This window comes from Schistocerca gregaria, chromosome 4, assembly GCF_023897955.1.
Source record: "Schistocerca gregaria isolate iqSchGreg1 chromosome 4, iqSchGreg1.2, whole genome shotgun sequence".
NCBI lineage: Eukaryota > Metazoa > Arthropoda > Insecta > Orthoptera > Acrididae > Schistocerca > Schistocerca gregaria.
Window position 1 is genome coordinate 216,967,472 of NC_064923.1, and position 25,389 is coordinate 216,992,860.

The window sequence follows — 25,389 nt, forward strand, 5'->3', positions numbered from 1 at the left end:
CCTCCATTTTGCTAAAACAATTGATTGCAGCTCCACTATGGCCACTGGGCGTATCAAATTTGCACACCACAAACTTGTTGAGTTGCTCTGTCTGCCCCTTCAGGATTCACAGCTCCATCATCTGAAACGAGAAAGATATAGGATATTAAAATGTTGGAGTCCCATTGTGACACCCTGTATATCGTCCTGAATGGGGTGACTTCAACAGAAACAAGCGTAACTTCAGATGTGCCCCAGGGCAGCATAATAGGTTCATTGCTTTTTATGATTTACATAAATGATCTTGTTGATGGTATTGACAGTGGCATTAGACTGTTTGCCGATGATGCTGTAGTCTACAGGAAAGTAGTATCACACAAAAGTTGTGAAATAATCAATGAGGATTTGAAGAAAATAAATGTGTGGTGTAATGACTGGCAGTTATCTCTCAATATTAGTAAGTGTAACCTACTGCGTTTAACAAGGTGAAAATCCCCATTAATGTACGATTACAAAAAAATGCTCAGTTTTGGAAGCAGTAACATCCGTCAAGTACCTGAGTGTGACTGTTTGAAATGATCTCAAATGGAATGATCGGATTACACAAGTAACAGGCAAGGCGAACTCTAGGTTGCGGTTTATTGGTAGAATCCTGAAGCGATGCATTCCTTCAACAAAGGAAATTGCTTACAATACGATAGTTCGTCCAGTCTTAGAGTATTGTTCATCTGTATGGGACCCTTACCAGTTGGGTCTGATTCAAGAGATTGAGAAGGTCCAAAGAAGAATGGCAAGATTCATGACTGGTACGTTTAGCTATCGCGAGAGCATTACATATTTCATAGAAAGTTTGAAGTGGGACACACTTGCAGATAGACGACGTGCAAAATGGGAGAGGCTGCTCACTAAATTCCGAAATCCAATCTTCGCTGAGGATGTAGAGCATATATTACTACCATCAACTTTCAAATTGTGCAGACATTTTTAACTACTTGAAAAGAATAGAAATTACTTACCCCCAAAACATATAATAATTGTAGTGCTTTACATTTTGATAATTTTTTGTATCATTTCACACCAAAAGCTAGAGCCTGAATTGTGGCAGTGGGAATAAAATGTAAAATATAATGGAAACTGATTAATAATTTCTGCTTAAATAATTAAAAAAAGAAATTTTGAAAGAATAATTGAAAAAAAAATTGGAAGGTACACATATCCGAAGTGAACTTTAACTGGCATTAGCATCAACAGACCCTCAATATTCAGTACATATATTCAGCATTTAAATTTACATACTTCTTTTTCTTGTTACCGCCATTGTGCATAGAGCTTGTCATGACAATGCTGGTTCCGGATCGCCCCTCTTCTACTCATGCAAATTATTCTTGTCTGCTTTGATCCTCTTTATGCAGGATTCTTGGCACCTCATGGAATGATGAAGAGACAGGTATGGCCGACATGAATGTACAAATAAACTTTGTTATCTCGAATACTTTCTATAACACCTTTTAATGTGCAATTTGAATACACTTTTTTTTAACAATATTAACGCAGCAGAACTCATCATACATCCACCCACTACCACCTATAGTGACAAACAGCTGAATATAAAGAAATTAAAAAATTGAAGAGCTTAAGAACTTGATAGAGTAGTAACAAACGTGGCTCTGATAGTGGATGGCTGTTGCAAAACCATTGATCTGAAGGTCTCTCCAAATTAGAAGACCCAGAATTGCCCCCCTTCTTACATTCCAGTACTAACTGAGGAGACATCTGTTGTGAGAGAAAACTTTGCTCTCCTCACTTGATTAACGATCACACTCATCGCTGAACTCACTGGACGGGTCATAACAAGTTGGTACTCCCATAATTCTTTCCAAATTTGCCAATTACTCTCATATTTTTTGATCTAATACCCAGAACATTCTCACTTAGTTTCCCACCTTAGTCACATAATGCTAGCAGCATGCTATAATACAGCTGTACCCCAGCTTCATTAATACACAGTTACCACATCTTTTAGCTCTCTCTATCACATGCCACCCCTCAGCCCATTTTAAGCTTCAAAATCATTTCTTTGTATCTGTTTAGGGCACTGATGTACTCTTTGTTAACAATGTCGTTGATTTTGTGGAACACATAGTTCAAGGTAAAGCATAATATTTCATTTGCTAGTGCTAGATGACTGTTGTATAATGTATATTTAACAAGCCTTTCTTTCCCTGGAGTATTTTAATTTTGCTATCTATAAATAAGTGACTGACACAGAAAACTGTTTTATTTGCGTGAATGATCTACCTAGTTCTTTGTCCTACAAGACAATAGTATACGCTGATCATACAACCCTTATAATGATGACTGAAAATGGTTGATGTTTCTACATAGTGGCAACAAAAAATGAACTAATGCAAAATAAAAACAAAGAAAACTAAAATACTTCTGTCTCCACAAACTAAGTGGAAAGCTAAATGAGTGCGAATCTGCCAGACTACTAGGAATTCATTTGGATCCACAACTGAAATGTGATCCGCACACACAGACCAATTGTGCATTAAACTGCCATGTGTTATTCATTTACCCTGCAAATTAAAAACTGGTGCCAATAAGAAACAGCTTCAGTGTTCATATTATGCTTTCATCCACTCATGGGAATATTCTGTGGGGGCAACTATTTTGGTCAAAAAATAGTGTTTATGTGACAAAAACAGGCAGTAGTGAGAACAATTTGAGGCATTTCAAACACAACCATGCCAGCCACATTTCAAAGAATTAAAAATATTAACTGTACTGACCCCCTATATTAAAGCCTCTCTCCTCTTAAAACAAAAAAAATATGGAACAAGGACCAGAAATAATATAGACTTAGAACATACTAGATTAAGTAACTCCAAAATATAGTGGCGTAAATCTGTATAACAACAATACCTTGAAGTTAGAGACCTACCATACAGTTCCTTTTACAGGTATGTACAGAAACTGTTAATTTACAGCTGTGTTTATGTAGTAGAAGAATTCTATAATAGTGCCTTACCCCAAAGCAAACATTTAACTTTTAATTTATTGTAAAATATAAATTCAATGTCTAATTTTTAATGCAATTTTTTATTATTGTATACATATCAAAACCCATATTATGTACATGATCAGTGATTGAGTAATAAATATAAAAAAATATAAAAATTGTAGAGAAGAAACATAGGTGTGAATAAAGCGAACAGGTTCAAATGTATGTAGGTTACAGTGGTTGTTCAGTGATAAAGAGGCTTGCACAAGATAGACTAGTATAAAGATGTGCATCAAACCAGTCTTTGGACTGAAAACAACAACAGTACCAGTGTCCTCTTCTGAAGTCTGCAAATGATCACTGGTTAGTTGAAACCAATTATGTACCTATGAAACGATCACACAAGTCTGTGTGTGTGCGAATTTAGACGAGTGTCATCCCATAAGTTGTGGCAACTATGGTATATTGTGCAAAAATGTGGCATCACCATAATCGCAGTAAATACATTCAAAACCCCGTGGAAACAGAACCAAAATCAACCAACAGATTGCTCTTGCATGTGAGGATGGCTCAGTATCAGCATCTGAAACATTAAGCATGAATACTTCTTCAGAACTAGCAAATACCGCATGTACAGAAGTATTGCTTTGTTGTCCCAGCTGACTACATTGTGCCATCATTGCAGCTAGACTTGGATTGTGTTAAGTGAGTTGTTACCATTATTCCATCCGTTAATTAATCTTCTGCTTGCCATTGTTGAAAGTTATATGTTACATTAATATTATTGCGTAGGGTGCTGTTTTTCAGTATCAAATATTTGGAATATTCATCAGTGAGTAATGCTTCATCTGCTGAAGATTTTTCTTTGTCTTCCAGCAAGTGACCTTTTTCTGGAACCAAGAATTAGTATTTTACTTGAATCCATATTACGAGAGATGTTGCAACATAATTCTGAAATAGATTTCAAGAGCTGTATACCAGGTGTATCATCATTTTATGATCTGTAAGTAAACTTGCTTGCTTGTTTATGGTATAAGAAGAGTTTATCCTTTCTATTTATTTAGTCAGTGCATGATATTTGAGAGTTGACTACTGTTGTAAAATCAAAAATAAAATAAAATAATTGAAAATCAGCTGCAAGCTCCATAATAGATTTATCATTTAATTATCATTTACACAATAGCTGTTTCAACATGGGCAATTATCATCAGAGGGTTTCTGTTTACATGGGAGTAGAAGTTGATATTGTGTGGTGTTAGAGATGAGGTATTCTTGGAAAGTGTAAAGAAAGCAGTTTTGTCATTATTATTACATCACTATCATCATTGTCATCGTCATCGCTCCTGCCAAGGAGCTATGCAGAATTCAGTGAACACTACACGCACAGTTGTTTACATTAAACTCTCATAGTAGACAAACTTATTGGAGACTACTTCAGTCCACCAGACTTGTATACATAAGAAGCACAATGCAGTTGGGACATGGTTTGTCGTCATGCTTGTTTGGCATGTAACATTGCTTAACAAAAATGAAGGAGAATCTGAACTTCGAGACACTAAAAAATAGATGCCTTTAATCTCGTGAAAACCTGCATAGAATTGAAGAACAAACTTACAGGGCAGAATATGTGAATATGCTCCAGACCTATAAATATTTCTGTCATAGAGAAGACAGATATAAAATGGGTAAATAGCAGTTACACAACGTATTACTCTTCAAGATAATGTGAAGATCTTATTTGTTCATTCGTTCATTCATTCATTCATTCAGTTATCCAAAGCCTATTTATTTGAAAACTGTGATAATTATTGAAGTGCTGTAATAATGGTAACCTTTTTCTACAATAAAAATTGTTTCTTGCAATCCTGCTAACAGAAGTTTAAAAACCTTGACTCTAGATAATCAGATAACCTATACTTATAGTAGCTTATGGGATTTTTTAAATTTGCTTTTCAATTTGTAGGCACAACAGTTCTCGGTTTCTATCCAATATATGTATTTATTTATCAATTGCTATAAACACTTGGACATGTATTGTACACTGAACAATTTTAATAACATACAAGTTATCTCTATTATTTTGTAATGCATTAAAACATTATCTAAAAGTAGGTGCCATAATTAACAATCAAATTAGATTGGCAGTAGCTTTTAATTTGTTATTGGTGTACACTAGTAGCCTGCAATACTTTTTTGTGTTGATTTATAACTTGACTTTTTGTACATTGGTGAAGGCTGTCCTTCATGATAGTATTTACAGAACATCATATAAACTTCTGAATTTATTATTTCGATACCTGCAAAGTTCAATAATTTTATTGTTTAACATTTGTATATTATGATTTTCGTCCGCAGCTCATGGTCTCGCGGTCGCATTCTCGCTTCTGGCTTCTCGGCGGGGTCAGGGATTTTCACTGCCTCGAGATGACTGGGTGTTTATGTTGTCCTCATCATTTCATCATCATTCATGGAAGTGAAAAGATTGGACTGAGAAAAAATTGGGAATTTGTAGTGGCGCTGATAACCACGTAGTTGAGCGCCACACAATCCAAATATCATCATCATCATCATCATCATAATTATGATTCTCATTTTTTATTTTTCCTGTACATAGGTTCGATAGCTTAGAAGTGTTATCAAATTTCCTTTGAAATACATTATTTTTGAATCAAATAATAACTATTGTCATTAGCGTGTGTCACCAGTCAGATCTCTTGAATCAGTTGCATAGTTACTTAATTTATTGCTAGAATATTCAGTGATGTCAGAAAATTGTTGATGTTACTGAAGAGAACTAAAATTGTAAGGATTAATCTTTGTACAAAAATTTTATTTTTTCATGTTATTCGAGTTCCATTATGTTCAATTTCCTGGATTTTTTCTACCAAAGTATCATATTTTTTTTAAACTGTTACTATTAGAACACATTTAATACTACACTAGGAGGAAACTTACTGGCTACACAGGAGGGATATAGTTGCATTTTAATTTTGTTTGTCCTCTTTTGTCAAAAATCATATTCTTTGTGGTTACTTTTAGCAAAACTGTTTTTTACATTTATTTATTCATTGTATAAAGTAAACTTTGACTTGTGAAAAAGCAACCTATTTTAGCAGTATCTTTGGGAGCCAGTGACTTTCTGGAAACTTTTGGGAAACAATTGTAGTTGAGCTCTAGATAACTTTTATTTACTGGTTCTCTTCCCCCACTAAGTTAGGCATGTAAATAACGATAGATTGCTGACCCTTTTTTGCTAGAAATTGTACAGAGTTTCAGTGAGGGATTTTTATTTAGCAAGTACTCTGAGCTATCCTTACATTACCCATGCTGTTTAACTTCATAGTTGTGTGCCTATCAGCTGGTCAGTGTCTACAACTTATGGTGACTGGTTGTGTTTAATCAATCCATTGTTTGATTTAATAATGATTACTGTTAAAAACTCTTCCAGGTATAATGATCTTCTGGAACAATTTGCTGCAGTATCTTATGGAAATAAGATTTTTGGGCAGTTTATTATTATACCTTTACAACAGCGGCATGGAAGTAGCTTGAAGAGGCTTCTGTGGAGTGAACATGTTGCTGTTCTACGTGTTCTAGGAGTTCCAATTGACCAGGTCTGCTATGACATAACAGATGAAATAGTGTACCAAAATTTACTAGCCCACCATGTATTGATCTCACAATAAATTTATTTTTCAGCTAATGATTCCACTGGAGGAACTGCTTGAACCTTGTGAAGTGGATCCTTCTCTTCTGGATATTTATTTACAAAGTTTAGCCACAGGTACGAGGTTTGTTTTCTTATCCAAAAGTGTTTAAAGTAGTTGGTGAATACACAGATAACTGTGATCAGACACAGGTGTGAGTGTCTAGGGTGCATTATTCTGTTACAAATAAAATTTCTCCCTCTTTTTTTTCTGGGGGTTTATATCTAAAAGTCAGATGAGGATTCAGAAAGAAAGGGAGAAATATGCATGAGAACAAAGGATTTTATACTGACAAGAGTACTCTATATATAATGCACTGGTCTATTTGTTATTAAAAGTGAAAACTAGATCATTAACTGTATTCTAAAGAGCTGATCTTTTTTATAAAAAAAGTCAAATAGCATGCACTATGCACAAAAAATTCTAAACACAAAGAATAAATTAGGACAATAAATAGTATGGTAGTAGAAAACTATAAGTAGGACATGGAAACAAGAGAACTTCTATAATAACACTGAAAAGAATATAGACATACTCTGGAATATAAGTCGGAGTTCTATAAATTTGTAGTGTGAAGGTGCACAAACCAAGTGGCATTGTAGGATTAAGGGCAACTATGAAATAGATGAATGAGCAAAAGAGTTACACAGAATGCGCAAAAGAGTTACTCGCCACATGAATGATTCAAAATACTTGGAATTTCAAAACCATAAGTGAAAATAGCTGAATATATCAACAGAATATGCCAGAACTGACAGTATCTTAACATCTGGAAAGTAGGTTAAAGTAAAACCTGCAAAAACAAAATAATTCTGAACAGAACAGAAAAAAGTTCAAGGGTTTCATGTAGGCCTGTCAGTGATCCACAGTTGGCCAAAATTAGAAGAAAGAGAAAAATCCCATTTCAAGCCTTATTAAACTATTAGTTAATGAAATTAGTTATATACATAGTATTTCCATTTCTGTCACAAAAATATACTTAAAAGTGACGCAGATAATAGCTGGACAAAACTGTTATACAACATTCCAGTGAATTTTTCGTAACACTTGCAGGAAGTTTAGGAGCCAGACAAATTATGTACACACACCAAATGTATCAGTGATTGTCATTTTCATTTGATATTCACAATGCTTTCCAAAATATTGCTGTCATTCTCACTGTTTTGCAATAAATGCAAGCCACTCATTTAAATGTACTTCACTCACTTGCATTGCCATAGCCCTCGTAAGCTGAATGATTTCAGTTTTATGAACGACCCAAAGATTATGTGTTACTGTTAGTATGATGCATAGCATTACTGTCATTTTTTGCGTATGTATAAGTTAACCATGAAATTTTGATGGAGGTCTTTGTAGCAATATAAACCTGTAATACTCTTAGAGTTTTGAAAACATAACAGGTATGATATGTGATCAAAAAGTAATGTGAATTTTTTAGTTTGTGGGCTTTATACATCTGATCTTGTTTGGTACACATATTCCTGATATATGTTTGAATTTTCGGCTTTTTGAATTTTTTAGTTTATTGTTGATAGTCGAGAAGGTTATAAAAGTTTTTGAGTGCTCAGCGTAAAAGGTGGATCAAAGAATTTGCATTAATTTTGCTTGATAAATGGAATAAAATACAGCACTACATACAAAATGTTGACTGTGGCTATTGGCAAATGTACTACGAGTAAGACAAAAGAGTTGATGAGTGGTATAAATGCTTGAAAGAGGGTCGAGAATACACTGAAGACAACAACCATCATGAACACCCTAGCACATCCATTAGTGGACCAAATAAAGAACACAGTTCTGGAAAATTGCCGAATGACCAACAGAGAGGTTGTTGAAGATGTCAGGATATCCTTTGGCTAATTCACATTTTTTCCCCATATGTTTTGGGCTCAAAATGTGTAAGCAGAAAAGTTTGTTATGAAACTGTTGAACTTCAACCAAAAATGATGTGTAGATATCGCTCAGGAATTGCTGAATAAAGCTGACAATGATCCAGAAAGTCTAAAGAAGATTATAACAGGTGACACAATGTCAGTGTATGGGTATGATCTCAAACCCGAGGCCCAGTTGTGCTAATGGGAACTGCCTTCCCAATGAAAACTGCCTAAAGAGCCAAGACTGAAAAAAAATTTGATGAGTTCAATCACATGTAAACCTTCTTCTTACCATTTCCTTTGATTACAATGGGATAGTGCATTATGAATACCTGCCTTATGGTCAATAAAGAATACAACCTGGAAGAAGTTATGCAACATTTGTGTGGAGCAATCTGAAGTAAATGATCAGAATTGTGGCAGAACCACTCATGAAAATAGCATCACGATAATACTCCTGCTCACACTTCAGTGTTTATTTGTGATATTTTGGCAAAAAGAAGACATTATGTTGCCTCAGCCACCATCTTCATTCAACATGGCTCCCTGACCCTTGTTTTTATTTGTTGAGGCTGATGGGAACATTTAAAGGACATTGTATTGCCATTATTGATGAGATAATAAAAACAGATCACTGAAGGAACTTAACACCCTAAGAAAAGGGGACAAAGTTGATGTTGATGAAGGAGTAAAGTCTCTTTCAGTAACTCAAACATTCCCTTTAATTCTTAATCACACCTTCTACACCCCGTAATGGAGGTTTATCATAATAATCTATGTTCCAGAATACAACAGTCTCATTCTTCTTACGACTTCTGGTTTATCACATTTCATATGTCCTTGTTGACCTACTGCTCTCTTCAGAAGTATGTAATTTTAATGGTCCATGTGACCTGACTTCCAGTTTGCATTCATAATGTTTGATGTTGTCTAGCTTTTTCTCAAATATATTGGCAAAATGTACCAAAACATTATACAGATCAATTCAGAATGCTGGTTTTACATAGTCTTGATTCCATGACCTTGTAGTAATTGCTGCCTCTGTACTTACTTTTGTCTATCTCTTGAAGTTACATTCCGTGGTGGACCAGTAACAGTACCTAAAACTTTTAATTGTCTATCTCTTGAAGTTACATTCCGTGGTGGACCAGTAACAGTACCTAAAACTTTTAATTGTATATGTTCGTAAAATTGTTCATGCCTTGAAAGAGATTCTACCATGTCAATCTACCTTTCAGTCTTCTGCACAGAACACAAATTTTCCTAATATATAATCTATCTTTGTATTGCATTCATGAAGAAACCTTTTATCATAATTTCATGATCTCGTAAATTTATTGCAGCCTGCCTAACTATCTTATGTGTATACTCTGTCTGCTCTGTATAACATGCTTCTGCCATTAATTCTTCATGAATTTTCCATAACAGCTGTACTTTGTATTCGTTGCTTACTCATGTTCTCTCAGCCAAGTTAAAGGGACAGTTACTGCTCAACTTTAGTTTTCATGATCTTTCTTACTCATCCTTTTTGTGGTTTGTTCATCAGATAACCACATCTCAGATGTTGCTGTTTGTATTCACACTGTCTTCTTCTTTGGCCATCAGGAAATTAGTTTCTCTGGTAGTCCTGTAGCATCTGTTCTTCACAGGCTTTCCTGGCGTAATAAGTCTTGAAAGTCTGTTTGGCTTTTGCTGCCATATCTTAAAATCAACTCATTTCGATATTTCGGCAATCCAACTATTTGCCAGCTTCAGGAAAATGCTGCTTCTGCTGATGAGTCCTGCTGAGAACTGAAAACTCAGGATCTTCTGAAGATGGTGAGCAGTTGACCAAAATATCAAATCAAGTTGATTTTAGGATCCTGCAGCAAACCCGAAGAGACTTTCAAGCATCTGTTTCCACAACCAAGTCTACTGCAGCCATTGCCATGACTCTCATGTTGGCATGGTAATTGCTGTGATTGATCATTTTGTATGTGCAGTATGCCTTTATACATGTGCACTTTGGAACTGTACTACTCTATTACATGCCTTAAGATTTGTGAATAATGTGCCACGTTTGCCCTTCAATCTTCCTCAAGCAGGTCCTGGTCCAGCATGGATAATAATTTTTCTCTAATCTCTAATCATAGATTTTCTTTTAGAATCCAGAGTATTTATATCTGCATCATTTCTTATTCCTAATATTTAGCTTTGTTTAAATATTTTTCTGAAATGCACCCTCGCATTGATCACTCTCAAGTTAAATGGTTCTGGATTTAACATCTTCTTCCTTAAGTTTTCCTGTGTGTTCTTGTAAGAGCACTACTTGAGGAAAGCATTTTGAAATCTTCATTCTGGTCTAATGCTTCTAACCCACAAGGGCTTAAGCTCTTTTTGCATGTATCCACTGGAAAAATTAATTACTGATGCTCTGTCCAGCTTTGGAGTAGTATTCTCAAATGATTGAATAAATACAACAGGATCTGTATCCTTCTTCTCTGGTATGTATGTGTAGAAACGTCAGTAGAGAAACATCCTATCCTCCATTTTGTGCTAAATTATCTATGAGAAACTTTCAGTAAATAACGCAATACATTTTTTTCTGAAAGCAGGCAAGTTTTGTTCGTGATTCCACTACACCATGTTGTTTCCCATTCTTTTGGCTATAAAACCCTATTTTTCAACATAATCTCTGCTGAATGTGACAGTCTCACGTCAGTTTACTGGTAGGGCGTGTAGGTCTGCATGGTACCACTCTACTGGTCGACGTCAGAGGCAACATCTTGCTGCAGCGATAAAAATTGTCATGATCAGCCTTGTGACACACAAGCAATTCCACACAGATGGTCCTTCATTGCTCTTTATAGTCTTCTGTCAGGCAGCGAGGAACCCAGTGAGCACACACCTTTTTGAGTAACGCATTTGTGGACCAATGTGTCTGTTCCAGTTATGCAGCAAGGTGTTTAATTGTGATCTGTCAGTCACCTCCAATGAGGGCATTTGCACATTCCAACACTGTAGGAGGCACAGCTGTGTGCAGCCAGCCAGCACGAAGGAGACTGGACAGGTTTTTACAACTTTGTTGTGATGATGACAGACACCTTGCACAGTGACTAACTGTGCTTTTATTCACTGCCAGGTCTCCATCGATATTCTGCTAGTGCTCATGAATATCTGTGATGCTATGGTTTTCTGCCAAAAGAAATTCAATGACAGCTCTCTGCTTTTAATGTACCTCCGTTACAAATGCTAGTTTGAAGGTTACTTAACTGCCATCACTGTTCAGAACTTTCTGAAACTACAGGAGCTGAAATGGGAATATCCTACAATGCCTCCCGCAACAAGTTCTGCAGTTTTACAGCTGAAATTGGGCAAGAAAAAAATGTGTTGCATTACTTATTGAATACCCCTCATACCATCCACATGGTATTTGGATTTTGCAAACGAGGAATACTGGCATAGTGTTCAAATGCAATTGCACTGCATGCTGCTTCCAATCACAACTGCTGCAATCCAGCTCTAAAACTAACACTGTGACATTTCCTACTGGTGTCATTCAGCGTTATTTTTCCTCCTCGTTTTTTCACCTGCTCAACCTCTTTGTGAACTTCTTCTATGTTGGTTGTAATTTTGCCTAAAGAGTGCTGTATACTTCCGTGGTAATCTGATTTAGTTTTTTACTTACTTCTGTCTATATACCTACAGCATTTTGTATGCTGCATATCTGCGCACTGATTTCTGTCCGTTTTTAATCTTGTCTTGCACTACGAGTAAGTCTCTCTCTCTCTCTATCTCTCTCTCACTCACTCACTATCAATTTTTATTTTTTGTGCACTCTTCTGTCTTTTGCTCCATTTCCTACTTATAATTTGTGCATGTACTCTGCAAAACTGGTTCCCGTATTTTTGCTTGGTTCCTGTGTCATGTCTGGAAATTTCTTAAACCAATATCCGTTCAACTTGTCCATCTTTCACAAACTGTTTCCCATTTTCAAATGACATATTGTCCATGCATTGAGATTTCAGACTGTTGTTCTAGTTGTTCCACCTTCCCAGGAATAGCCAAATGTTTTTGTAGCTATCCTACATTTTGTGAACCTTTTGATGATTTTTATCTTGTACTAGTACTGTTATCTTAATTAACATTTCTATTTGTGCTTGAATTGTACTACCCTTTGTCTGCATGAATTGAGTGGTTCACTTTTACCACCAATTGAATTTTAGCAATGTCTATGATTTTTACAAATGATTAATCATATTCAGTTTTCTCTTAAAAATTTTATTTTTTAAAAATTTAACACTCAAAACACACAATTTAAATTAAATGCACAGAAGCAAACTATAATGGTGTATTTCGCAATCAGTTCTTGATGTCAACAAAGTGGCTGATTCTGTAAACCACCGTTGCTGAAAATGATGAACTAATGCTAGGTTCTTACATGCTAAGCATAAAATCAGAAAATTTGTAAGAGAGCTTTTTGCATTTGCTTGCTACTAAATAAACAGTTCTAAAGAAATTGTTCAGGTTGCATGTATTTCATATCTCTTACCAGTTGCATTTTTCATGAATCTGGTTTGGTCCACTCAACACATTCCATACTTTTGTCCTATTAATTTAGTCTGAGTCCTATGCAGTTTACATGTCAGATAAAACTTCACAGATATTAGTTCACTTTTAGGAAACTTCTATAATTTTAAAAAGTAAAAAAATAATGTGATAGTTGCATGTATACAAGTCATTTAAATCATGTGTTACCAGATTTCACGTTCGTGCATGAATTTTTAAATCTGTAGCTCATCTTAGACAAACCACTCTCTTTTATTTGACAACAGAATGTGAAATATTTCATTACTCAGTGTGAACAGTAAGAGTTTGAGTTTATCACCTAAAATGGGAAAGCTGATACACATAAGATTTACTCATCCAATTGACTTGCTTAATTTCGAAAATCGTAGATTAGATTAGATTAGATTAATACTTGTTCCATAGATCATGAATACGACACTTCGTAATGATGTGGAACGTGTCAGGTTAATAAAAGATGTCTGTACAAGAAATTACATTACACAAAATATTGCATGACACTAATGATTAAGTTTTTTTTTTTTTTTTTTTATACTTACTTTATATCTAAAAATTCAGCCAATGAGTAGAAGGAGTTGTCATCTAGAAATTCTTTTAATTTATTTTTAAATGTTAGTTGGCTATCTGTCAGGCTTTTGATGCTGTTTGGTAGGTGCCCAAAGACTTTTGTGGCAGCATAATTTACCCCTTTCTGTGCCAAAGTCAGATTTAACCCTGCATAGTGAAGATCATCCTTTCTCCTGGTGTTATAGGTATGCACACTGCTATTACTTTTGAATTGGGTTGGATTATTATCAACAAATTTCATAAGGGAATATATATACTGTGAGGTTACTGTGAGGATCCCTAGATCCTTAAATAGATGTCTGCAGGATGACCGTGGGTGGGCTCCAGCAATTATTCTGATTACACGTTTTTGTGCAATGAATACTTTTCTACTCAACGATGAATTACCCCAGAATATGATGCCATACGAAAGCAGTGAATGAAAGTAGGCATAGTAAGCTAATTTACTAAGATTCTTATCACCAAAATTTGCAATAACCCTAATAGCATACGTAGCTGAACTCAGACGTTTCAGCAGACCATCAATGTGTTGCTTCCAGTTTAACCTCTCATCAATGGACACACCTAAAAATTTTGAAAATTCTACCTTAGCTACAGACTTCTGTTCAAATTCTATATTTATTACTGGAGTTGTGCCATTTACTGTACGGAACTGTATATACTGTGTTTTATCAAAATTTAAAGAGAGTCCGTTTGCTGAGAACCACTTAATAATTTTGTGAAAAACATCATTTACAATTACATCACTTAGTTCTTGGTTTTTGGATGTTATTACTATACTTGTATCATCAGCAAAAAGAACTAACTTTGCATCTTCATCAATGTGGAATGGTAAGTCATTAATGTATATCAAGAACAGTAAAGGACCTAAGACCGAACCCTGTGGGACCCCGTGCTTGATAGCACCCCAGTTTGAGGAATCAGCTGTTTTAACATTACACGAACCACTTATTTCAACTTTCTGCATTCTTCCAGTTAAGTATGAATTAAACCATTTGTGCACTGCCCCACTCAAACCATAATGATTTAGCTTATCTAAAAGAATTCCATGATTTACACAATCAAAGGCCTTTGAGAGATCACAAAAAATACCAATGGGTGATGTCCGGTTATTCAGAGCATTTAATATTTGATCAGTGAAAGCATATATAGCATTTTCTGTTGAAAAGCCTTTCTGAAAACCAAACTGACATTTTGTTAGTACTTTATTTTTACAAATATGGGAGGCTACTCTTGAATACATTACTTTCTCAAAAATTTTTGATAGAGCTGTCAGAAGAGAGATTGGGCGGTAGTTGTTGACATCCGACATATCCCCCTTTTTATGCAATGGTTTTACAATGGCATATTTCAGTCTATCAGGGAAAACACCCTGCTCCAAAGAGCTATTACATACGTGGCTGAGAATTCTACTTATCTGTGGGGAACAAGCTTTAAGTACTTTGCTGGAAATGCCATCAATTCCGTAAGAGCTTTTACTTTTCAGTGAGTTTATTATTTTACTGATTTCAGAGGGAGAGGTTGGTGGAATTACAGCTGTTTCAAACTGTGCAGGTATGGCCTCTTCTATTAATAGCCTTGCCTCTTCTAGTGAAGATCTAGATCCTATTTTCTCCACAACATTTAAAAAATGATTATTCAAAATATTTTCAATTTCTGATTGTTTGTTAGTGCACTTGTCATTCAATTTTATTGCACTAAAGTCTTCCTTTGCTCTTGGTTGCCCTGTTTCCCTTTCAATAATATTCCAAATTGCTTTAATTTTATTATCAGAGTTACTGATCTCAGACATGATACACATGCTTCTGGACTTTTTAATAACTTTTCTTAGTACCGCACAATAGTTTTTATAATATTGAACAATTTCGGGGTCAGTACTCCATCTTGCTGTTAGATACAGTTCTCTTTTGCGGTTGCAAGATATTCTTATTCCTTTAGTTAGCCAAGGTTTTTTATATGTTTTCTTGGAATTATGTTTAACTATTTTCTTGGGAAAACAATTTTCAAATACCCTTAAAAATGTATTGTGAAATAAGTTATATTTCAAGTTTGCATCGGGTTCCTTATACACTTCATCCCAGTCTAGCTGCTGTAGGCTTTCCCTAAAGTTTGCAATATTTATATTGTTAATTGAACGCACTGCTTTGAAAGTCTGATTTATTATACTGCATGGAGCTATGTCATGTACTGTAACAAGCTGTGCACTATGATCTGAAAGACCATTCTCAACAGGATAAGCATTTATGTCCTTAAACTTATCTTGGTCTATAAAAAAGTTATCTATCAATGTACTGCTGTTCTTTGTTATCCGAGTAGGAAAATCAATGACGGAGCTCAAATTGAAAGAACTGAGTAATACTAAAAGGTCATTCTTCCTATTACACTCTTTCAGGGAATCAACATTGAAATCCCCACAAATGATAATTTGCTTCCCCCTGTCTGACAGATAGCACAACAAAGCATCCAAGTTTTCCAGAAATAGCTGGAAATTCCCTGAGGGGGACCTATACACTGTTACAATTATGAAAGTGCCATCCTTTAGTTTAAGTTCAGTGGCACATGCTTCCATATGTTGCTCTACACAAAATTTTTTAGTTTCTAAATTTTTTGCACTGTGGAAGCTTTTGACATATATGGCAACTCCTCCTCTCATCATATTATCTCTACTTACATGTGCAGCTAATTTGTACCCATTGATGCTAACCTTTTGCATATCAGTGACAATGTGATGCTCAGACAGGCATAGTATATCTATTACATTCTTGGTTTCTATATCTTCTAAACAAAGCAGAAGCTCATCAATTTTATTCTTCAAGCCCCCAATATTTTGATGAAATATACTAACAGTATTTTTCACTTTACTTTTGTGAGTATCTTGAACTTTTTTAACATCTTTAGTACTTGCCTGGCTGAGTTTCCCACTGGACACTGATCTTACACTAAAAAAGAGTTTCCACCATGAGATGTAGTTCCTCCCCCCTTTAAATTTCCTGCTATCAGCCCAGCCAGTTTACCCTTCCCTTTCCTGTTGAGGTGTAGGCCATGTCTAGTATAGTCCCACCTACAGAGTGAATCAACGGGAACCACACCAATGTGTGACCCTGCACCAGATCCAAGTAGCCGTTCCAACTCCAAATTAACTCTCCTGACAGAAGAGGTCAAATGAGGTCGGTCGTGGCGCTCCAGAACCAACACAAACCCAACACTGGTATGATTAGATGCCGATGCAATCTTTGCCAGGTCACACTTTATGCTGTACCCCGGATCTCTGTCAATACTGTTGCCCGGCCCACCCACAATAACCACGGTGTCTTCCTTAGTAAAACCTTTACATAGTGAACCTAAATCCTCTGTAACCTGCCCAAGTTCAGCACTAGGTTTGAAAAAACTTGTGACCTGGTAATTGCCTGTTCTTGGAAATGGCTACTTCCTCTTATATTAAGTCACTACAAAAGTGTTAGGAATTTTGTCTATAATATTTTATATTCTTATCAGTTTATTGTCTCTGAAATGAAAGAGCAGCACAGATAATAAACCAGTAAAGTAAAATAATTAATCTCTAGCTGAAAAAAAAAGACAACAAAAAATGATTGGCCAGATTCAGTAGGTCTCGAGATCCATTAAGTTCTTTCAAAACCATGGGAGTGAGATACTACTTACTCTATGAAACATGGTAAATAGAAAAAAAATGATGACTGGTTCAATACAGTGGTATTTGCTCCTACTGGCTGCTACATAACAATTTCTCCAAAACTTTAGGAAAAGAAGTTTGGCCTGTAGGACTTACAGCTTTCTTCTTCAAAATAATCTTGTTTGCTATCTCCCATAATGTTGGTGTTATGTGCTGCAGGAGACATGCATTGATAAATTGAGTGAAATATGGACTAATTTGCACATGAGGAGCTTGCAAAACTTCTGCAGTAATGCGATCTGGATACATAAATTTCATAGGCTTTAGTTTCAGTGCTGCTTCTGATTTTCTAGCTCTACAAATGGACACACCATTCCACCATCTTGATGTTAAGTCACATTCAGGATTAAGTTTTCTTTCTATATGTATTATGCTCCACAGATCAAAGCGAAGATTCTGTGTTACACACACCTTCTTGTTATCCATTCTTACTTGCCACAAACTTTCTTTAAACTATTGCCTCAGATTCCTGTACCATTCCATACTGTAAGCTTTTTCTTCCATAGTGCAGCTTGTTTTGATAAAATCTTTTTGTTCTTCAGACCTCTTTAGTTAACCTGTGGAGACCTGATTTCCATGAAGTTAGCCAGCTCAATCAAGTATGACAAATGGCCTGTTGGCTTCTGTCTCAGGTTCCTTGGCCAAGATTTGTTTCATAATTTTTCTGACATTTTGCTGATATTGTCAAAGCTACACCACCAGCTACATCACTAGTAATGGAGAGTGAAGCTTTGACAATGCCAGCCCCTTGTGGTCGTGAAACATTAGAATAATTGTCAAACAAACATCGGCCAAAGAACTCAAGGCAGAAGCCAACAGGCAATTTGTCAACCAGTAGTTGTGAAAGCCTTAATAATTTTGCCAATCAAGTGTGCCTGACTGCCAATATTGCTTGTATTGTGTTCTGACTTGGTCTTTCGCTTTTGTATCAATATTGTAACTAATGTCTACAGGCCCTATCAGAAAATATCATTTCTCAATTGCTTCCAGTCAGTATTTCTTGTATAATACTGTATTTTTTCCTTTGTATCTTCTTTCACCCACAATTCTGCAACTTTCAGAGTAATCAGTTATGACCGTATGTAGTAACACCTCTCTTCAGTGTCCAAATCTCAATCAATTCAGCTGCATGTTTAATTTCTCTTATGATGACTATCTCCAACTGTGCACCTGCTCTGCCTTTGAATATGGTTCTGCCTGTGTTGAACACCTCATTTTAAACTCTATTATGACATCCAGCAGTAGTATCTGGGTTTTTTCTTGTACTATACTGTGCCATAGTTTTGCATCCATTGCACAAATAGCACTTTCCTTTGACCAGGGTGACTAGCATAATCATATTTATGTAATTACTCACCTACGATGCAGGTGAACTGAAAGTACGCTATTACAATTATACAGCTTCAAAAGTTCGCTACAGTATTGTGCAGTTTTAAATCTGAGTTATATTTACTGAAGTTAACGACCACAGTCATTATTTTTGCTCTTTTCGATGACCTGTCCAGTGTGTGGCTTTCTGAAGCTCTCACAGATGATTATGTCTAACTAGAAGTCTGTAATATGTGTATATGAATCAGCTTATTTTAAATTGGTCTAAACTTGTAAATACTTTGACATGTCCTATATCCTTTAAAAAGAGATCTACGGATGAATAAAGCTACTACTACTACTACTACTACTACTACTACTACCAGTACTTCTACTTCTACTTCTAGAGAACAGTTTGTGATTTGTTGCTCACTTTGTCAGCCACATTGACCATGAGCTCAACACAACTCTCTCTGTGCATGTTGCACAATATCCAGTACCAGCAGCTTCCAGTCATGTGATGGCTTAGCACTGAAAAATTGCCATTGTTGTATGCCAAGTTTCAAGACAAGATATCTGTAAAGACTTCTTTCACAGTATCGATAGCACTTGATTCATCGCTATAAGGCTCACAAAAAATTGTCTTTATTTCTGTGTACTAAGCAACACTAAGCCAAGAACCCCACATGTAAGAACAGGCTGAAGGAGGAGAGGCAGTGAAGGAGCTTAGTCCTGAATTTCTGCACCTGTATTGGAGCTTTAACATAGATTTTTCTGCCAGAGGAAATTAATTTTTTCACATCAGGGCAATTTGATCGCACCTTTTCTGTAACCTTGTGCAATATATGTACTAGGCAAATGGATTACTCCATTCAGGGGTAGAGAGTCTGAAGCCCTGTGTCCCCTTCAGCCATGTATGAAGCACCATCTGTTGTTGTTGTTGTGATGATCTTCAGTCCGAAGACTGGTTTGATGCAGCTTTCTATACTACTCTCTCCCATGCTAGCCTCTTCATTTCTGAATAACTATTGCAACATACATCCTTCTGAATCTGCTTACTGATTTCCTTTCTTGGTGCCCCTCTACGATCCTCCCCCCCCCCCCCCCCCCTCCCCCACCACCACTTCCCTCCAATACGAAACTGGTGATCCCTTGAGGTCTCAGAATGTGTCCTATCAACAGATCTCTTCTGCTAGTCTGGTTGTGTGACAAATTTCTTTTGTCTGCAGTTCTATTCAGTAACACCTCATCAGTTATGTGATCTACTAATCAACAGTTCAAAAGCTCTATTCTCTTTTTGTCTAAACTGTTTATTATCCATGCTTCACTTCCATACATTGATAGACTCCAGACCAATACCTTCAGAAGAGACTACCCAACATATAAGTCTATATTCAATGTTAACAATTTCTCTTCTTCAGAAACGCTTTTCTTGCCGTTGCCAGTCTACATTTTATGCTCTTTCTACTCCAGCCATCATCAGTTATTTTGCTGCCGAAATAGCAGAATTCATCTACTACTTTCAATGTTTCATTTCCTAATTTAATTCCCTCAGCATCACATGATTTAATTTGACTACATTCCAATATCCTTTCAAAGACACTGTCCATTCCATTCAACTGCTCTCCCAAGCCCTCACCCAGGTCCTTTGCTTTCTCGGCAGAATTACAGCATCGTTGTCAAACCTCAAAATTTTTATTTCTTCTCCCTGAACTTTAATGCCTGTTCCAAATTTTTCTTTTGTTTCCTTTACTGCTTCTTTTCTTTCATGCCCCTTAACACTTATAACTGCTGTCTTCATTTATGTATATGTTGTAAATAATCTTTTGCTCCCTATTTTACCCCTACCACTACATTCAGAATCTCAGAGAGATTATTCCAATCAACATTGCCAAAAGTTTTCTATAACTCTTAACCTACCTTCTAAGATAAGTCGTAGGGTCAGTACTGCCTGGGGTGTTTCTACATTTCTTTGAAATTCAAACTGATCTCCCCAAGGTCAGCTTCTACCAGTTTATCCATTCTTCTGTAAAGAATTTGTGGTAGTATTTTGCAACCATTACTTATTAAACTCATAGTTCAGTAATTTTCAAACCTATCAGCAACTGCTTTCTTTGTAATTGCAATTATTACATGCTTCTTTAAGTATGAAGGTATTTCACCAGTCTCCTACATATTGCACACTGGATGGAAGAGTTTTGTCATGGCTGGCTCTCCCAAATCTGTCACTATGTTGTTCATAGTAGCTTACCCAAATTCCTGTTTTCATATTCATTATTAAAAACCCGCTCCTGGACTACACCTGCATGGCCATCTGTTACAAACAATGAAACATTGTCTCCGTCCATACCCTCCAGCCACACTCACTCCATAGAGTTGTGAAATGAAGTGGCTGTTGTTGAGTTGTTTACTCTCTTGAGAGCTTCACATGTTAGGAAGAACATTTCTCCAGGCTTGTCAACTTTTAGAACATTAACAACAGCATTTGCAACATATTGCCAACCCACATAAGTGGTTTCATCTAAGGGCACTCAGATATTTTAGTCAGCAACACTAATTCTTAGTTTGTTGAGCACCTCCTTGTAGGAAACAAATAAATAGTTATCAATATAAATTCATCTATAACTGGATGTTTGTTGTACTTCTCCAAAAACTGTCTGAAGCTTGGATTCTTGGGCTTCTCCAGTGGGATGTTGCAAGACACCATCATTTCACACAAGTCCTTGAAGAATGATTGCTCAGTTCAAGGTGGACCTGTCTGCTCAGATAACAGCATTTGTCTGCCATGGTTTTCAGCACTTCTCTTCATATAACAGCTGACTGAAAACTCGCAACTTCATACTGTTGGAGAACTTTACTTTTGGAACGTTGAACCAGACTGTATAGTGTGACATTTAGTATATGTATTTGTTTTCATTTTGAAAGTTGAGTAACAATTCATTGTCGCAGAAGCTTGAGTGTGGCATATCACAATCAGTTTGTCTTCCTGCAGGAGTTGTGCAAGAAAAGTGGAGTCCTGTACTATACAGAGTGGCTGTTCACCATGTTTCTACATATTTAAAACAGAATGACAACATTTTGGCCCATCAATTGAATGAAAAAATTTTGAAACTTGGAAACAAAGTAAGTATTTCATTGATCTGAGGCTGTTTATTTTTGTGAACCCTTTTTAAATTAGTTTTAATATTCTTCATTTTATTACAGCAGCTTCAGTCAGAACTTCTGAATTATGGAACATGAAGTGAAACTGGAAGGTATTACTTCTTGGCCATTTGGTTTAATGAGCACAATTTCCTATGAGATTGTTTTTAATTATGTAACCTCTGATTTGTAATTATTGATAACTGTATATATTGTAAATGTTTATACTGACAGTGGTGTTTGAATTTGTATTTTTGCTAAATACAATCAGTGCGGATGAAACTGGAATAAAGAAGTGAAGTATTTTGCAACAAGTGTTACCTTTTTGCTGGAAATCCTGGCTGATACTTAATGACAATACAAGAAAGACCATGTCAGGATAAAACATCCTTCACCAACTTCACAAATGGGGACTTTGTGAACATCTTCTAGTTCTTATTGACTCCATCCTTGTGGAGCGGTACTAGCACTACCATGTTGGTGACGCCCTGTCAAACAACTTTATTCGAGAGAGTGAAGTATGACAAGTGTAGCATGTTTGCAATAGATATCAGGAACTCCATTAAAATTTCATTGTTCGTGTATTATTTGTAATTTTTTATTCTGCATCCGATCTTACAACCACCATGCAGCAATTACAGCTCATCATCCAGAAGAATGGAAACATAAGGTAGTACAACTGTTTTAGGTTCTCATCAGAGAACAGTGTTAGTGTGAATTTTTGCTTTCAAATTCCTGTTTTAACCATTAAGGGCTCAAAAATGGAGACAAGGTTTTGCTCCTGGGCTCGATACTTGACAAAACCTTCTTGGGAACTGCCCCTGAAAGACCCAATAATAAAGAGGATAAAATCATTGAAAATTCTGAAATGCCTCAGCGGAAAGAAGTGAGTCCAGACAGGTCCTATTATCAACACTTAGCCCCTGTTACACGATGTGCATAAACTGTACACCTATGCACCAGTGCCCCAAGTGTGCCTGTCTGTAACTACCGACTGGTTCACAAAGACCTATTACACCATCAACCCATGATATACCCCTCGCACATGCGCAGTAGACAGTAATAATGCACGAAATGCAAATAGGACTCTCTAGTCTCTTGTAAAATCATTTGTTCTACTGTGGGAAACACAAGGGGGACCATGTGACATATTGGAACGTCAATCATTCAAATTATTTATGTGAGCTCAAGGGTCCAATTTAATAAGAAATTCTTTTTTATCATTATTTGTTAGGTAATTGATATTCTCTTATGTGGGTTTTTACTGTTCTGAATTACAGACTCGACAGTTAGTTTTCTATTATGTCACTTAAGGGTATATCTAAATTTACATTTATACGGCATTTTGCACATGGGGGACCCACTTGTTTTTGTAGCTATTGCCCTGGCAGTGACAGTAAATCTTCAGATTAGGGCAGAACAACGATGAAAACAAAAAGCCAAACATTGTCGAGATCGATCTTGGCTGAAAAGAAGGGATGAAGGCAGCGGATTATATTCAGCGCTTAAGAAAGAACTGAGGCCCAAAGATCCGCAAGAATTTCGAAACTTCATGAGGATTGACATGGCCTATTTCGACAGGCTGCTGTCTATGACAGAAGGTGGGATTAGCATGTATGACTCAGTCATGAGGGAGGATGTCTCTCATTCTCAAAAGTAAGAATTAAATCATTTGTTTATACATTTTGTGGTCATACAATCCTAGATCACGAATAAAATACCAGTAAGTGCCCTATTATGATGCAGGCAGGTTACATTTGCTGGTGACTAGGGAATCTTTTATGAGTCTGGATTTTAGCCACAGAATAGCACAGTCCACCATTTCAGAAGTTGTGGATGTATGCACTCCAATTTGCAACTCTTTAAAGGACCAATACTTAAAGGTGCACTTGTGTTATTTTTCCACGTGTGGCAAAAATGTACATACTGAGGGTTTTGCAGTCCTCATCTACTGGTCCAAACTGCAGGGACTTTCTTGTCTATCAATCCAAGTTTCTCTTTTCTGCCATGGTGAAATAAAACAAAAGATGCAATCAAATCAAACATAAACTTAACATAAGCTAAGGCATTATGATACAAATCGACAATCACTGTCTAACATTACTCAGAAAGAAACGATTGCTGACTGGGAAAGAAAAAGTTTTTTTATGCATTTATGAAAACATACTTACTGAAGAAATGTGGAAAATCCCCAACATGAAAACCTGAAATTTGCCACTGGCCACCTAACAATAATCAAATAACAAGCAGAAGGCACTGCAGTGGCCCCTTCTGCCCATGCGCGAGTTATCGCTGCCTAGTGTGCACACAAAGATTGCAAGCAGTTTAGAACTGCTGTCTATTCTGGTGTGTGGCTAATGTGTCTGTTAATTTTCGTAGTTTCACCTGTTCTACCACTAGATGGCTGTCGCACTAGACCAGTACCGTTCGTGGTGGACCATCATGTAATACCCACTGTATACAGGGCATCTGTATGACCCTGAGCAGCATTTATTCATGGATCAACATGAGACTCCAATTTCAAGATCCTAGATTTTGTCCACCACTAGAGTACCAGTCCATTAACAGGATCCTATCAAGATCAGCCAGTTTTGAGTATGTGTATGAACTAACAATCCCAATATGGTGTCTCCTCCCAGAAAAACATCCAGAGAACATTAGCAATGCCTCTGTCATTGGCATTTAGTGTGGTGGATAGTCCTAATTTTGAACAGAAACTGGTCGCAAATGACCAAGCCATTTGAGATCTGTCCTAAAAACTGGATCATGGGTTTGGATTATTAGACCTGTGGATAAGGAGGCTGGAATGGAACAAACAGCCAACTTGATCTCTCCATATATGCAAAGTGATATTAGAATCGACAGAGTGCAAGAAATCTCATAATCCGGGTTAACTTTTTAAAAGATCATTTTCTTCAATTTTAAGACTGTATCACAGGTTTATAAACCTATGAAGCAGAATAAACTCTGCTGTTCAGCTGTTTTCTCTCATAATACCTTCAAAGTTTGACTCCTGGAACAAGTAACAAATTATTATGCTGAGGTGTGCGGAGTCCTGAAGGTAATGAAACAGGTAAGAAGCCATTAAAGTAGAAAGTGTCTCATCCATTTACACTCTCTCAGTGCATTACAATGTATGCAGCAAATGCATCTCGCACAAAAAGGACTCATATTCCCTAAGGTGCCTTACAGCAGTATCAAAACCAGTAAGGAAGTAGCATTTTGCTCGGCTCCAGGACACATCAGGATATTGGGAAATGATGCAGCCGACAAAGCAGCCAAGGAAACATGTAATGAAGGCATTGTGAGCTGTGGAAAGACAAGTGGTTGGATGTGGTAAATAAGGAACTGTGCCCAGTCAAATTGACTGCACAGCCTTGACAGACCTCATGCCAGCTACATCGATGGAAGGAACTGATGCTTACAATGTTACGAATAGGGTACTGTCCACTGACACATAACTTTCCCCATTCAGTAGGACAATCCTCCAATATGTGAAGCTTGTGGGGTACCACTTTCAGTAAAATATATTTTATCTACATTTCTTTCATG

At 36.4% G+C, this 25,389-nt stretch overlaps 1 protein-coding gene across 2 annotated transcripts in view; it reads left to right on the top strand.

Annotated features, from left to right (window-relative positions):
• Positions 1-22,421, top strand: part of LOC126267086 (RNA polymerase II-associated protein 1) — a 182,477-nt gene extending 160,056 nt beyond the window's left edge. The window contains exons 21-25 of one of the 2 annotated variants that reach the window (XM_049971952.1): positions 3,860-3,986; positions 6,432-6,597; positions 6,683-6,767; positions 21,689-21,819; positions 21,901-22,421. In XM_049971952.1, coding sequence (XP_049827909.1) covers positions 3,860-3,986; positions 6,432-6,597; positions 6,683-6,767; positions 21,689-21,819; positions 21,901-21,936 — 545 coding nt within the window. In that variant the 3' untranslated portion in view covers positions 21,937-22,421. The remainder of the gene's footprint in view (positions 1-3,859; positions 3,987-6,431; positions 6,598-6,682; positions 6,768-21,688; positions 21,820-21,900) is intronic. The other variant, XM_049971953.1, reaches the window with a different exon arrangement.
• Positions 22,422-25,389: the final 2,968 nt, after the last annotated feature.